Source organism: Drosophila miranda, chromosome 2, assembly GCF_003369915.1.
Source record: "Drosophila miranda strain MSH22 chromosome 2, D.miranda_PacBio2.1, whole genome shotgun sequence".
Lineage (NCBI taxonomy): Eukaryota > Metazoa > Arthropoda > Insecta > Diptera > Drosophilidae > Drosophila > Drosophila miranda.
In genome coordinates this window covers 11259348-11273624 of record NC_046675.1, presented here as the reverse complement: position 1 = coordinate 11273624, position 14277 = coordinate 11259348, and the positions used below count along the sequence as shown (strand labels likewise).

Here is a 14277-nt window from a genome sequence, read left to right as displayed (position 1 = left end):
CCATTGATAAATAAATGTTCACAAGATTAGCTACTTTTAAGTACTCCCATTTATTGTATTTTGACTAGAACAAAGTTTAAACAAAAAAGCTCAACAAAAAAAAAACAGTCGCAGACTTGTTGCTTATCAACCAGAGTATGATCATTTGAATAAACTATTTAATAATAAACTTAATAAAGAAATTTTTTGATATGTTCTAGACGAATTCATGCATTTGATTAGTTTCCTGCCGATGATCCCAATACTCATTCTTGGTCTCTGTAAGAAGACAAAAAACTGCAAGATTTCGTTGTGATAGCTTTAAAACAGAGACTTACTAGTTTTTGCCTTAATTGGAGCCTGGGATGACAAACATTTATTCTATTCTATAATATCCCATCACAAAATAGAGAGCAAATCACAGAAAAAAGAGAACACGTCCCACCAAACTTGGGACCACAACCACAACCAAATAGAAATTGTTTGAAAGTGAATGAGCAACAAGGATTTAAATGCAATCCATTCGAATAAATGGTGCACGGATGGATTTGAGAGAGAGAATATTCAAAAACCCTGTGTATGGATGTTTCTATATCCGTTCGGGCGAAGCCCGAGTGTATATTTTGTATAATCTTTCTATTGCCTATCAATTCAATTTAAAAAGCTCGTTCTCTCAACAATATCCTTTGTTCATAAATATACCTTTACATGGGTTAATCGTAACAGCTGACTAGGAAACAAGCTTTTTTTGAAGATATGGCAGCCCAACTCTTAAAACCGAAATAAATCCATTTTCAGCTATTTCCGACCAGAGCTTGAAAATATGTGCCACATAAATTTATCAATTTAAACTCCCTAAACGCAAAAGTACGTTCGCGCCAAATTAGATGGTCTACTAAAGTAAGCTTTTCTTTTTTTTAAATTCGAAAATGTGGTCACACTAACCAACGCGTCGTGTGGAATTTCAAAATTGAGCATTACTTGTTTGACCGTTTTCGCTGAAACCTGTTGTTTAGACAAAATTCATTAAAAGGAATAGCTAGTAATATTCAACGGAATATCAAAAAAGATAAATATGTATGATGGAACTTGTATAATTCGTCAGTATACTTACTGTATATTTTGAAAATGAGACGGTATATTTGGTAATTTTCTGAGGTTATGCCCGTTTACAAAAAATCCGCGGTCACACTGCCGGGACAAGAAAAGCCAAAAACTTTTGAAAACAAGGAAATGCCGAAAAAAATAGTAGCCTCTTCTGTTAAGGTAAGTGGGGATGCTGGCTATGCAAGTTTTATATATTTGAAGAGTTTTACTGAAATGCCTGAAATGTTGCATAGCTCCCGGCGCCCGGGGGGAAAAAAGGACAAGCCCATTGCGTACTCTGCGCAGTCGTGGCGGAGCGAGTCTGTCAGCGATGTGGGGACTTTTACTGCTCGAAGGAGTGCCAGATAATGGACTGGCAGCGCCACCGCTATATCTGCTTTCCGATGCCGGCTTTGGTGATGCCCGAGGCGTTTTCGATTCTGCAATCCCAGGAGGAGCTATCGATGGACATTGCAAGTGTATCCAAGGCCGGTTCGATTAAAGCGGCTGCAGCTCCTATGCCTAGTGATGCAAGCATCAGCGATAAGGTTAGCAGCTGCAGCACCACTCCAACTATAAGTGGAATTGCCACACAGATGGCTGCAGCAGATACTAAAAACAGCATCCCGACCCCGAGCAGTGGCAGCATTAAAACGAAAAACAAAACCACGTTCCTACCGACTGCGGTAATACCGTCCACAAATAGTGTGGTCATCATAAGTGGCTTCCGCTCTGCGAATCGCTGCTTAGTCTGTAGCGAATCCGCTGACCAAGCATATGCCCAAGTGTGCGAGAAGGTTTGTTGATGGTTACATTACCTCCCCAAATACTAGCATTGTGTGCTTTTAGGTCAATGCGCTGGGTAACGAGATGCCAAGAGTAAAGAATCCTCGAATCCACGGCTTCGTGTTAGCGCTCCATAATGGCGCATTCCAGCGGGCCAAGGTTCTGCAGATGCTCCCGGATAAATCCGCCAAGCTTCTGTTCGTGGATCAGGGTATAACCAAGATACGCAATTTGGATTCCATGCGCGAAATAAGCGACGAGATACTGGCTCTCCCGAGCTTCTGTTTTCTGGTGCAACTCAAGGACGTGCACAACTATAGCATAACCAACGGTATCCTTGACTTTCTCTCACAATTCAATGGTGAAAAATTCATTATGCAGTACGACTCTGGCGGCAAATATAACACAATCTCTGTGGAGCTTGTGAATGTAAAAACGCAAAAGTCACTGAATGAGACGGTGCGTGAATATTACTCCTCAAAGAAGGTGTACAATAGCAAGAATGTATACCCAAATCGGAAGAAGATGGAGAGTAGTGTTTCAGCTGCGTTAAAGCCTCTGGAGGAAGGCCCGAATGTGGTAGCAGAGGATGCCCCTCCTCCAACAGTGGCGCCGCCTCAAGAACCATTGAAGCAGACAGAGACAAGGAGCGAGCCGATCAAAGATACAATACCAACTGAGGCATCTGTCTTGCCTGCAAAGGAACAGCCAAAAAAGGAGCCAACTTCAGTTAAAGAATTCCCATTAGAATTGAAGGCTGCTACAAAAGCAGCCACAGCAATTGATGTGCTCCCTGAGGAAAAAATCGAACTGAAGACAGTCGACAAAACCGTTTCCTCCAAACTGAACGGGACAGCAGCCACAGCAATTGATGTGCTCCCTGAGGAAAAAATCGAACTGAAGACAGTCGACAAAACCGTTTCCTCCAAACTGAACGGGACAGCAGCCACAGCAATTGATGTGCTCCCTGAAGAAAAAATCGAACTGAAGACAGTCGACAAAACCGTTTCCTCCAAACTGAACGGGATACCACTCGCACCTAATGTCAATGGAGCTGAAGGGTCCAACAATGGACCGATTTTAGTGCCGGTGAGTATTATTCGTTGGTTGATTTCCATTCTACTCTTTCTTTTTGTATCTCCACCGGCAGCCCTTTGAGATGAAACAATTGAGTGTCAGTGACAAGGCGGGCATCGATTTATACATTGTGGATAATTCCAAAATCTCTCGTGGCATGTTTGGCGCCTTTGATCGTGTCTTGGCCAGCGAATTTGGACGTTTGAATACAGCCATATCCAAAATTAGCCCATCGAAACCGTATACGCCAGTGTAGGTTATCAAAATACATTATACATATACTTAATCATATATATCTGAATGATGGATGTTGCTCTGTTCGCACACACAGTCTAAAGGAATATGTTTTGGCCAAATTTGAGAAAAGCTTCTATCGTGCCAAAGTGGAGCAGATCAAGCAGACGCCGCAGACACAGCAGACAGTTTACCGCATGACATACCTGGACTACACAAACATCGAAGAAGTAACCGCGGAGGATATATGCCGATATCCGGTGGATATGGATTTTCCTTGTATTACCAGCATTTGCATGATTGAAGGTTTGCTTTGCCTGCATATGTCTGCAGTCTTTGAAAGTGTGGGATCTAATTTGCTTTTCTCACAGATTTCCCCCATAAACCGAATGCCGAGCAGATGGCTTACTTGTCTGAGGCCCTAAAAGTGCACGAAATCATTCACGTTGATGCCGTTTTCTATATGAAGAATGTGGCTTGGATCAAATGCAATGAATTAATCAAGAAACTGGAGACAATGTAGGGGATTCCCCTACAATTTCAAATATCAAATCTCTCAGTGAGCTTAAGGCCTCAGCAGCTATAGCCCCATACCCTGTTAATACCTAGTTTTAACTATTTATTAGCTTTATATAATAATAATAATAATAAAATAAAAATCTCTCAGACTAAGCGAATGCATGTTCAGAATCATTTTAAAAAACATTTATATATAAATAAAATTGCATTAAATAACAACATTAAAAGCTGTTAATACATTCATCTGTTTCGTCTGTTTTTCTTAGCGTTTAGCTGCCGTTGATTAAAGTTTTTTACATTAGAAATTACACACACGAAATAAGGGGCGGGGTCACACAAAGCAGGACATGCTGTTAGGATGTTAGACATAGACAAAAACGGAGAGAGAATACAACGACAAAAGGCACTGTTTTGGTGTGGATTGGCATGCAGCAGCCCCATGATTTGACTGGACTGGATTTAGACGTTCTTTTTCATTGTCATCTCGTGGGCAGTGCGGAGGCGGCGCCGCAGCTCGTTCGGGAAGCGTTCGTAGCACTTTTTGCACACGGGCTTCTCGTCGTACTCATAGAACTTGGATTTCTGAGTCATTTTCGTGTCGCACACAGAGCAGGCAAAATGATGCACACACCAGGCTTTATTGAGGGCCGTGAACACTGTTGAGGGATAAGAAATTAGAAAGGATTAAAAGGAAATCGTTTAGGGAAGTTAATTTGCTCACCATCGCCGCCAATGACCTGGTTGCAGACAAAGCAAAGATTTCCAAAGAGCTGATGGTAATGCGTCTCGCAGTAGGCCAGGCCACGCTTCTCATAGTGCCGATGCCCCAGGAAAGGCTTCTCGCACTTAGCACACACAAAATGCTCCACATGCCAGTGCTTGCCCAATGCAGTGACCACACGCTCCTCAATCGGCCGACGGCAGGCCCCACAAATTGGTATCCCCATCTTATCATGGCAGCGGAGACAATACAATTCATTCTGTGCGAGAGATTAGGTGCAGCGTTAGGGAATCAATCAATTGGAAAGACAGTAATTAGAGGACACACCATATCGTTGGCCGCCAGCCCCGGGCGGCTCTTCACCTCTCTAGCCGTGGAATCGAGTTCGGTGCCGCAGGCCGTGCAACTGAAGTGATAGCCATGGTAGACCTCGCCCCGGAAACGCAGTGGCTCCTCGTCAATAAGGCCGCTGCGGAGATTCATTCGAAATTAGATTAAAAAGTTACAAGACTGGGCCGGAACTTACTGGCATTTTTGGCATACATAGCGACCGGTGATCTCTGCCTTCACCTTGGCATTGCACTCGTGGCATAAAGCGCGATTCTGATTCTTGATAAAACCGCTGTCGGCCAGCTCCTTGGCACACAACTGGCAGCGGAAGCATTGCGGATGCCAGCTTGCGGACATCGCCTTGATAACGCGCCCGATGACAAATTCCCCGCACTTGTTGCAGCAGGGGGCGAAGAGTACATGGAAGTCACGTTCGCAATACTTGCGGCCCTCGAACTCGTAGAAGATCCCATCCTGGAATGGTCGGAAGCACTGAGCGCAGCTGAAAACAGGCCGCAGGAAAGCGTGAATACAGAAGGGAATACAAAACGAGCAGATTTGGGACTCACACAAAACACTGCGTATGCCAGAGCTCTCCATTGGAGTTGACAATCTTCTCGGTGGGCTCGAAGCCGTCGGCGCAACGCGTGCAATGCATTGCACCCAGCGACATGTTCACGGCCTGGAGTCTGCAATATCAAAAAAGTAGATGAGATCAGCATAAGTAGCCACCATTTCACCATTGGTTACGTTTCAGCTTTTGAGTACATCATGGTTTGGTTTTATGGTTTTTAGAATTAAGACACAAATAAGCACAACTTCAGGGCTGGGCATGAAGCGAGTGAATGGAGAGAATGCGGCCGGCCTTATCAGCCAATGTTGACTGACGCTTGATGAATCATATTTCAGACAAGAGGGGCCCAATCCAAGTAATTTAAGGCTTCCCTTTAAATACCCTTGCAGATCGATTTTTCTATGAAAAAACACCTGAAACTACAGACAGATATTCTGAGGAATATTTTGCATAGAAACGGACAGACAGATGGTTTAGGGATTCCCTTTATGGTTTTTAGAGATGTTGCCTTTGTTAGATTTCTAAAATCTGTGAAAAATGGTGATACCCTCTGCAAGGGTATTCAAAAGCTACGCCATTCCTTTAGCTTGGGCTCGCTGGAGCTTTCGGAATGTCAGTTGAAGTGCAAGCGTTAAAATGTTCGGATGGGGGCAGTTTCTCGGTTTTTAAATGGTTTCTTTGATAAATTAAATTGAATTTGGATTTGCCGCCAACACGCACACAGACATGCCCACTCATCGCCACACGGACACACACACACACACACAAGCAAATAGTAAACAACAGCAGCGGCGGCAGGGGTCTATTAATAAATTTAAATGTGTCCATGACGTCATCGATGGAGTAAACATCTGGCGCATTAACAACACCAAAAGTGCATCTTTTGGAGTCTAAGGCGTGCCGCAGATGGCACAATGGATGAATGCTGGCCAAAAGCATAGTTAATTTGCATATTATTTAGCATTAAAAGCTGTCAAATTACGATGTGGACGAGTTTTTGGGAAACGATGAATGAATGAAGCAATCAAGTGGGTCACTGCTGGGCTATGCTGAGGTCGTGTGCTAGTGATGTAATTGCAGGACACGGCGAGGCGATGCCAAGGACGTTAATACGTTTTTGGGGTGGACGGAATATTCAGCTTACTGCACGGGTGGCATTCTATCTGTTTAACTGGCTTTCACTTGTTGCACTTGCCCACGGCTCGCCAATTATATTGCGATTGCGTACGTACAACGTTTTTAGATCACGGCAAAAGAAACACTCTGCAAAACAAAATTTTCATATAAAAAGTGTGTGTGTTTCTGGCTGAAAGTGCTGGCCAATTGGCCTGTTTCTTGCTAGATCCGGTTGTTTCACATATTTATCTCACTTTCTGCCCACGATCGGCCGTTTTAGCAAGCCAAATTGACCAGCACAGGCCGAGACGCTCAGCACCAACAACAACAACGGGTCTTGCCAAATTGAGAGACAAGAATTTCACTGATCTCAATGGCAATTTTTACACTCTTTACTCCTTCAAAACATTGGTAGGGGTTTTCTTATTACCAATAGAGTAAATTCCAAACAAAAATAGCCGATTTTTAACGCAAAAACACCCTTCTTAATAAAAAATTTAACAGGTGCGCAGTGTGACCGCGGATTTATCATAAAAATATACGGTCTGATACGGATACCAAAATATACCGTCTCATTCTCAAAATCTACCGTAAATATACTGACGAATTCAATTTCCATTATACATATTGCTCGATTTTGATATTCCGTTGAATAATGCTGGCTAACTAAAGCCCTCAGCCATGCCCACATAGTTTTATTTCATTGATGAATACATTTTCAACAAGATTGGCTTGTTTTTAGTCCTTGATTTTATTATATTTTGACTAAAACAAGGCTTAAACAAAATAGTTCAACAAAAAAAAAACAGTGGCTAGTGTAGCTAGTAGCAATGTGGCTAGTATTTGAAGACATGATGCGTGTATAGGTCTTTGTATACCCTATTTCGTTAATTTAATATGAAGATATTGTTCAAGCTGTTTTTAAAACGTAATTAATAAATACATGTTCTCAGATTGACGCATCCATGATTAGTTTTCTGAACATATATCCTGATCCCGATTCCAATTCTTGGCCTCTGAAGTACCTTTTAAACAGATACTGACAAGTTTGATATTCCGTTGAATATTTCTAGCTAGCTGAGACACTCAACTCTGAACTCATAATTTCATTCGATTATTTCAATTTCCTAAATTTAAGTTGTCACCTTTTTCCACAGAGATCTAAAACCAAGCGGAAATTATATATTTTTTCCTACAAAACTGTTTGTTCTAGTTAACGAAATTTCGTCTTCATTTAATTACAGGATGCAGTGTCTTCGTGTCGAACGGATCAGAGCCTCAGCGAGCTCTTGGTGTTCTTTCTAAAGGTGCGATTTCAATTGAAAACAGTTTAATTCGAATCATAGGAGTTTTCTTTTCCCGAATAGCGAATAAAGTGCATTCCTGATAATTTCCGAGTGTATTGCGGATGTGGAGAAAGTCGGCCTGAAGGCAAACAGATATTTCCAAGCACCGACCCCTGCGCCACTCGTCGTCGTCGTCTGGACTTCCCACTGCGCCCACTGGGTGGGGGTACTGGCTGGGCCCATCATACTCGCGCTTCTTTTCAAGCTTATCTACGACATTAGCAAAATACGACGCGCAACATACATATGTTGGAGTGGATCCGGCAGAAAAACCGGAGCCTGCCGAAGGGGAAGGACTGGTGCCCGCAGAGCCCGAAAGGACGACGCATGGTATTGGGATCCGCTTCGTGGATTTAATCTGCATTGATTTCGTTGCTATTGTTGATATTGCGGCGAGAGGAATCGGACACGGCGGCACTGAGCTCAGCTCATCCCAACTGACGCCCGAGTCCTCGGATGCCTCGGATGGTGGAGTGACTTCTACTTAGGCAGCTGCCGGTTGTTGCTGCTGCGCCTGATTGCTGTTGTTGTTGTTGTCGGATCGGAAACGCTTCTCCTCCAAGGCCCACCCGCCCGGGCTCCGAGTCGAAAGCGTGGTAACTGTTCAGCTTTTGGATGGCTTTCAGGTAAGCCAAACGCTCGGGCGACTTCATCTTCGGGTCCTCGAGCTCTGCAGGGGCTGCTGCTGCTGAAGCTCTGGACCCCATTCTGGATATCTGCTGTATCCTGTGTCCCTTCTGGCGTGCTGCCTGCCACTCGGTTCCTCAAGGAACCGTGTCTGTTTCTGCTTCTGCATCTGTGAGCCGTGCACGCGATTCGTCCGGAACATGCGTTGGCCTTCCGCTGGGGAGATGATCTCATTATCGCCATTTGGCTTCTTTTGCGGCGACAGCTGCTGCTGCCAGTCGTATTTGCCGGGAGTCGACCATTTGTTCCTTGTAGCCTTGGAAGGACTTTCTTTGGCTGCCAGCATGGCCTTGCGCTCGATCTCCTTGGTCCTGGCCATCCACCTCTCTCTCTGATCGGAAAAGCTTTCCTTAAGGGAAACTGCAAGAGAAGGAGGATATACCATTGCCATTCTGAGCAGAAAAAAGTACACGAAAGTCTCACCTGTCTTGCGTGTATTCTCAGCCAAGGGCAAAGCAGTTGCTCCTGTTGTCTTCATTTCCGGACAAGCGCTCTCCGGCTGCGTTTGATTCGGGGTCTGGTCCTCCAAGGTCTCTGGCTCTGGTGCCCCATTCGTCTTAGCCTTGGCCATCAGCACTTGGCGTGCCTTGAAACTCTTCTGAAAGATGTAATTTCTCGGATGAACCGTGGCCGTGCCCTTCCGCGTCATAAGACCCGTGAAAAGATTCTTTGACATCGTTTTCATATTCGTTGATCTTTGATTTGATTTGACGGGCTGTATATTTCTTTGTGAGTGTTCGATTACCTCTGAATTTTTAAATTGAATTAAATTAAATTAAATTACATCAAATGATATGGTAGAGTGGAATAAAGTATTTCTGTTTTGAAATAAGGGGACTAGATGGATACTGAAATCGAAAAAGCCTTTCAGCAGCAAACAAACATATAGAATCGATTTCATTAAGTAGAAGTAGCTCCGTTAACCGTCTTTAAAGTTTCTATTACGATTTCCTCGCCTGACCATGGTATAGCTATAGTTATTCCGGAAGTCCTGCATATAAGGACCACTACCAAGGAAAGAAAAATTAAAAACAGCCAATGAACACACACATTTCCATTTAATTTCATAAACTTGTATGTGAAAATATATTAAAATCAGCAAAAGCTCATTTTGTTCGCTATTTTTATGCCATAGATTCCTTTATTATTATCTCCTATGTGTGTGATAAAAGTCTCTCTTTAATATTCAAATATCTTTCAATGATCCCAGAAGCATGGAACCATCTTAAGTCTTAGTCTTAAGAAATTTGTATGTTAGGTTGTAGGTATAAAATAAATAATTTTTGGCTCTTATCAAAACCATTTTTGAGACTTCAATGAAGTATTTTACAAGTTTTTCAAGTGCCTCGGTTTTTTTTATCTATTGGGAGTTATACATAATAATAAATATTTGTTTTATTTTCAATTTTAAATCTTGCGGCATTAAATTTATTACAAGCGTAAATAAAGAGTTACCGCGATGATATTTGGGCCTTAAGAAGATTGATGACTGTTCAAAATCGCATTATATTCGGTCAGCTATATCATACGGATGATATGGGCCCGATTAAAGCTTCTGCTATGCAATTTTTAATTAAATAGAGCTCCAATCTGTGCGTATCTTAGTGTCACGCACGTGTGCTGGACTCACAACATCATGGCTATCTAGAATAAAATGAGAACTAGCAACTCAAAAACTGCAGACTGCAGACTTTTGCGGTATTATTACGATCGAAATGACATATTCTGATAAGAGATCAAGTTGTTGTAATATAATAAATTATAATCTTTGGAGCACCAAAGCAACATTCAACGCTAGTAATTGTTCGTAATATTGTTCGCATAGAAACGGACAAAGGAAGAAGACTTTGTTCCCAGTCGACGAGATCATGAGGGGACTCGCCCAAGCCGGGGGCGTCCGTCGCCTCGAGCTGGTCAACGTGGATTTGGACGGAAACTTTAGCGATCTGCTGTCCAAGTGTCCCACGGTGGAAGAGCTGCTGCTGATCCCCAAATGCCAGACCAACTCGGCACTCATGATGCGCGCCGTAATGGATATCAGCAAAAATGGAAATCAGCTAAAGCTCTTTAAATTGGTGCTCGTCACCCAGCTGCTCACCGCAACGATGACGTGGCTGTTCCCGTCAGCTCTGCGCTTGTGTAAAGTCTGACGCTTGGCCGAAGGGCTCCAGTCGAGGGGATGATGTACTACTGATTTTGATTGTGTCTAAAATAAGGTTTAAGCCAAAACAATTTCCACTTAATTCATTTCTTTATATTTTAATACACGCCAACTACACCTTTGTCCTTGTAGAAGGCATTGTGGTAGTGGTAACCTGGCACACTCGTCTTTTCGCTCCATCTTCATCCGCAGCTTGGTCGCGTTGAATCTCAAATGCAATATCCGGCAAGTTCTCTATTGCATTTTTAAGGTCTTTAAAAGGGAGTGCTTGACTGCGTGCTTCCCTCCGAGATGAATATCAGTAGTCAGTGATTTTCAATTATTTTTGGCTATGCTTACTGCTTACTGCCTTATTTAATTTCTTCGATGGAGCTATTAGAGCTCGATACATTGGCTCGGTGCGGCTCTTGCCGGAGCGCAAGAATATCAGAGGCAGGGCCATGCGCCGAACGAATCGTCCTCACTTAGCGATGTGCCGATGCAAAGCTGTGGGAAGGTGGAATAGGATATTGTTAGTTTAAGAATTGGGCAGATATCGTGTCTTTCCACTCACCTTGTTGATGGGACACTGAAAGTTTGCAGCAGTCGGCTTCATCGTGGACAGATCAGAGCCTTGTCGCTGCCCTCGGCTGACTGTCAGCTGAATCCGCCAGGCAGTCCTTTCGTCTCAGCACTAGAAGGCGGATATACAGTCGTTGTTCATGTCACTACTCCCGCCACTTAAAATTATCTGGCCGGATATACGCTGTAGTTCTCCTTGTCCTCCAGTAGCATCAGAATCAGGCACGAGCATACGTCGTGAATACTGCGCGTTACACCTCGCTGGCCATGCAGATGTGGAGACACTTTGTGCGACTGTGCAGACAGGTGTGATTGCGCTTCTCTCCAGTCCGGTCTTATCGTCCAGCCAGTACACAAATCTCCCCAAGGCAGCAATGCGAGATCACCTGCGAGATGTGCATGGAAGCAAGGGTTTTTCTGTAGAGAGGGAACAGGAGATTACATGTGTCCAGAGGTGTCCAATATGGTTGCTTACTTGTTCTTTCCATTGATGTCTCTAACTTCTTCGGACTGTTGGTCCAGGGCCAGCGCCGTGACTCCTTCCAGCTCCACACCCTCATTGCCATCGACTCGGGCACGAATGATGGCCTGAAGGCAGACGCCTCGCCTTCATGGGATGTACGGCAATGTTGCGAGGCTTCTGCGAGTTCGCCCAAGAAGCTAAAAGAGGCAACGTTTTAGAACACATCTGAATAGGGAGAGAGAGCTTCACCTGGGCATGGAGATTCTTGCCGGACACCGGCAGCGGCAAATTCGGGGAGTCTGGCGTAGCTGGGGGGGATGCTGGGCACGTCCTTGGCGGAGCTGCGGCTCTGGCCCGACTTGATCAATGTCCCCGGTGCTCCAGTCGCTCCAGTACACGTAGTCCTAGCGGCCAACCAGTATCTGACACTTGTTGCCATCCAGTAGAGGCGTCTCGTCTCCTCGGATCCGTCCATCGTGGCGCGGCTTATGGAGTCCGAGGCGATTCTGTTCAAGTACATGTACCCGCGACGCGTCTCGAGGACCAGGGAACGAGGCTTCTCCACCCCCTTCCACAAGAGCACGACTGCTGACATACACGAGGGCGACCTCGATGAGACGAGGCTCCGCATCGGACCAGTAGATGTTGCTGGGCAGTCCAGTGGATGCACCGCTCCGCCACCGACACTTTTAGGGCGTGCGCATCGCCCACATCCTTGAAGGGTATCCGCTCGTCGTCGTGGTTCCGTTCCCCTCGCTGTACTCGGTCGAGATGCGGAACAATGTGCTCCTGGCGCGAGAACAGCAGGAAGGCGGCAGGCACCACGCAGGGGGCTCGCGGGGCCGGTACAGGCAGAGGTGGAGCAGGCCCCATTCCCCACGGCACACGCGATCTTGTCGGTCTTTCCATCGCACCAGACGCCAGAATCCTGAAGACGCTGTCCAGATGCCGCTTTCAGACGAACAGCTGTTCCACCCCTACCCCCAGTCCAGGGTCTGTTCTTCTTCTTCCTTTTTCAATTGTTTTCCTATGAAATTCGTCTTCTGGGGGCTAAGGCAGGTAGTAGTGGGCTGTGGTTCGACTTTAACTGTAAATGCGAAGAAGGTGGAAAGCACGGAATAGCCGTGGAACAGCGGCTGTTTTTGGGGAGTGCCCTGTGACATCAGGACTTACTGTCATTTGAAGCCACTGTAGGCAGACGCACAAGGCACTTTTGCTCATACAACAGTAGCATAAACAAACGAGTATCATTCCAATTGCTCAATTCTTTATTCCGTCGAATATTACTAGCTACATATATAGAACATTTAGCCATGCCCACATAATTTTATACGATTGATGAATCAATTTTCTATTTAACTGGTGTATTCTTAATACTTGCTTTTATTGCATTTTGGCGGAATAAGTCAAACAAAAACAAGTAGCGAAATAGGTCAATCAAGACAAACGAAAAAGGAAATTGCTCAATTTTTATATTCCATTGAATAATGCTGCCTAACTAAATCTCTCAGCAATGCCCACATAGTTTTATCCCATTGATGAATAAATTTTCTACAAGATTTTTAATCCTTGCTTTTATTGTATTTCTTGTAAAAAACGGTTTAAACGAAAAAGTTCAACAAAAAAAGAGTCGCTATATTGCGTGTAAGCCGTAGTATAGGCCTTTGTATACCCTATTTTGTTAGTTTTATATGAAAGTATAAATATTGATATAAAGATAAAACGTAACTAATAAAGACCTTTTCTTAAATTGACATTTTTTAGACATATTCATGTATATGATGAGTGTTTTGTATATATATCTCGATCTTGATACCTATTCTTGGTCCCAACAAGAAGACAATAAGCTTGAAAATATCGTTGAAATATTGAAAATAATATTAAATAATATTGAATAATATTAAAATATACCGAAAATAAATTGTTTTTGCCTGGGATGACAAACATATTCACAATCCTATAACATCCATTCCCCCCAGGGTATGTGTGTATGGAATGGGACTCATGTTGTGAACCGGTTATGACGACTATTTCTTGGTTATTCTTTCTTCCGTCGAATATTCCCAGCTATATAGATCTCTCAGTTTTGCCCAGATAATTTAATATGATTGCTGAAACAATTTTAATCAGGATTAACTACTTTTAAGTACTTGCATGTTTTTTGTTTTGACAAAAACACGATTTCAACAAAAATGTTCAATAGTCGCATGTTGTGACGTCACCAGACGCCAGAAAATCCACGCAATTGAGATGGCAGTGCTTCGGTAAATCGCGACAGCTGATCGCTAGTGGTGGTTATAAAATTGATATCGATGCTGTTATTGATTAAAAATCGATATCGATGATATTATCGATGCTTGAAGAAGCGCAACTGTGCCATGTAGTTAACATGTAGAATGTCATCACAAAATGTTAAATGAAATGTGAAATGTTACATGATGTAGAAATGTAGATGGCGCTAGTTAACAGCCTCGGTGCCCCATGGTGATGGCACTGCATTTCGCGGCACAATATCTCGAAAATATCGAATTCAAATGAAATGGCACTTTTAAACGCAAGCAACGACTTCCATGCAGCAGAATTAATTCAATGTTTTTATTATTATTTTATAATTCAAATAAATTAACAATCAAATTA

General features: G+C 43.6%; 3 protein-coding genes and 1 long non-coding RNA gene across 8 annotated transcripts; 2 read left to right on the top strand and 2 right to left on the bottom strand.

The window, feature by feature from the left end:
- The first annotated feature begins 1125 nt into the window (after positions 1–1125).
- LOC108156688 lies at positions 1126–3835 on the top strand. Its single transcript, XM_017288331.2, has 6 exons — positions 1126–1245; positions 1320–1862; positions 1915–2940; positions 3002–3180; positions 3260–3468; positions 3534–3835. Exons 1-6 carry the CDS (start codon positions 1141–1143, stop codon positions 3683–3685), a joined length of 2214 nt encoding a protein of 737 aa, XP_017143820.2. The 5' UTR covers positions 1126–1140; the 3' UTR covers positions 3686–3835.
- Positions 3836–3839: 4 nt separating this feature from the next.
- On the bottom strand, positions 3840–6954 carry LOC108156687 (LIM and senescent cell antigen-like-containing domain protein 1). Of its 3 annotated transcripts, XM_017288329.2 has the most exons (7): positions 6853–6951; positions 6451–6569; positions 5302–5421; positions 4929–5234; positions 4730–4871; positions 4403–4661; positions 3840–4337 (listed from the first exon to the last, which is right to left on the bottom strand). In XM_017288329.2, the coding sequence occupies exons 2-7, from the start codon at positions 6462–6464 to the stop codon at positions 4141–4143; spliced, it is 1038 nt and encodes a 345-aa protein (XP_017143818.1). In that variant the 5' UTR covers positions 6465–6569; positions 6853–6951; the 3' UTR covers positions 3840–4140. The 3 variants fall into 3 exon arrangements, with proteins under 3 accessions (XP_017143818.1, XP_017143819.1, XP_017143817.1); XM_017288330.2 differs by lacking the exon at positions 6451–6569 and having other exon boundaries at positions 6853–6954; XM_017288328.2 differs by lacking the exons at positions 6451–6569; positions 6853–6951 and adding an exon at positions 5483–5579.
- Positions 6955–7493: 539 nt separating this feature from the next.
- On the top strand, positions 7494–13637 carry LOC117186990. Of its 3 annotated transcripts, none has more exons than XR_004471813.1 (3): positions 7499–7729; positions 7790–8394; positions 13620–13637. It is a non-coding gene; the product is annotated as an uncharacterized LOC117186990 (long non-coding RNA). The 3 variants fall into 3 exon arrangements; XR_004471812.1 differs by lacking the exon at positions 13620–13637 and adding an exon at positions 9894–10051; XR_004471811.1 differs by lacking the exon at positions 13620–13637 and having other exon boundaries at positions 7494–7729; positions 7790–8885.
- Positions 8140–9165, bottom strand: LOC108157547. Its single transcript, XM_017289652.2, has 2 exons — positions 8879–9165; positions 8140–8815 (listed from the first exon to the last, which is right to left on the bottom strand). Exons 1-2 carry the CDS (start codon positions 9138–9140, stop codon positions 8418–8420), a joined length of 660 nt encoding a protein of 219 aa, XP_017145141.2. The 5' UTR covers positions 9141–9165; the 3' UTR covers positions 8140–8417.
- Positions 13638–14277: the final 640 nt, after the last annotated feature.

Bases quoted from the DNA above. Each gene is read 5' to 3' on its own strand.
- LOC108156688 (XM_017288331.2), top strand. From the start codon at position 1,141: ATGCCCGTTTACAAAAAATCCGCGGTCACACTGCCGGGACAAGAAAAG. The intron at 1,863-1,914 runs GTTTGTTGATGG...GTGTGCTTTTAG, and splicing joins ATGCCCAAGTGTGCGAGAAG to GTCAATGCGCTGGGTAACGA. The intron at 3,469-3,533 runs GTTTGCTTTGCC...CTTTTCTCACAG, and splicing joins CAGCATTTGCATGATTGAAG to ATTTCCCCCATAAACCGAAT.
- LOC108156687 (XM_017288328.2), bottom strand. From the start codon at position 5,505: ATGATGTACTCAAAAGCTGAAAC. The intron at 5,422-5,482 runs GTAACCAATGGT...TTGATATTGCAG, and splicing joins ATGTACTCAAAAGCTGAAAC to ACTCCAGGCCGTGAACATGT. The intron at 5,235-5,301 runs GTGAGTCCCAAA...GCCTGTTTTCAG, and splicing joins TGGCATACGCAGTGTTTTGT to CTGCGCTCAGTGCTTCCGAC.
- LOC108157547 (XM_017289652.2), bottom strand. From the start codon at position 9,140: ATGAAAACGATGTCAAAGAATCTTTTCACGGGTCTTATGACGCGGAAG. The intron at 8,816-8,878 runs GTGAGACTTTCG...CTTCTCTTGCAG, and splicing joins TGAGAATACACGCAAGACAG to TTTCCCTTAAGGAAAGCTTT.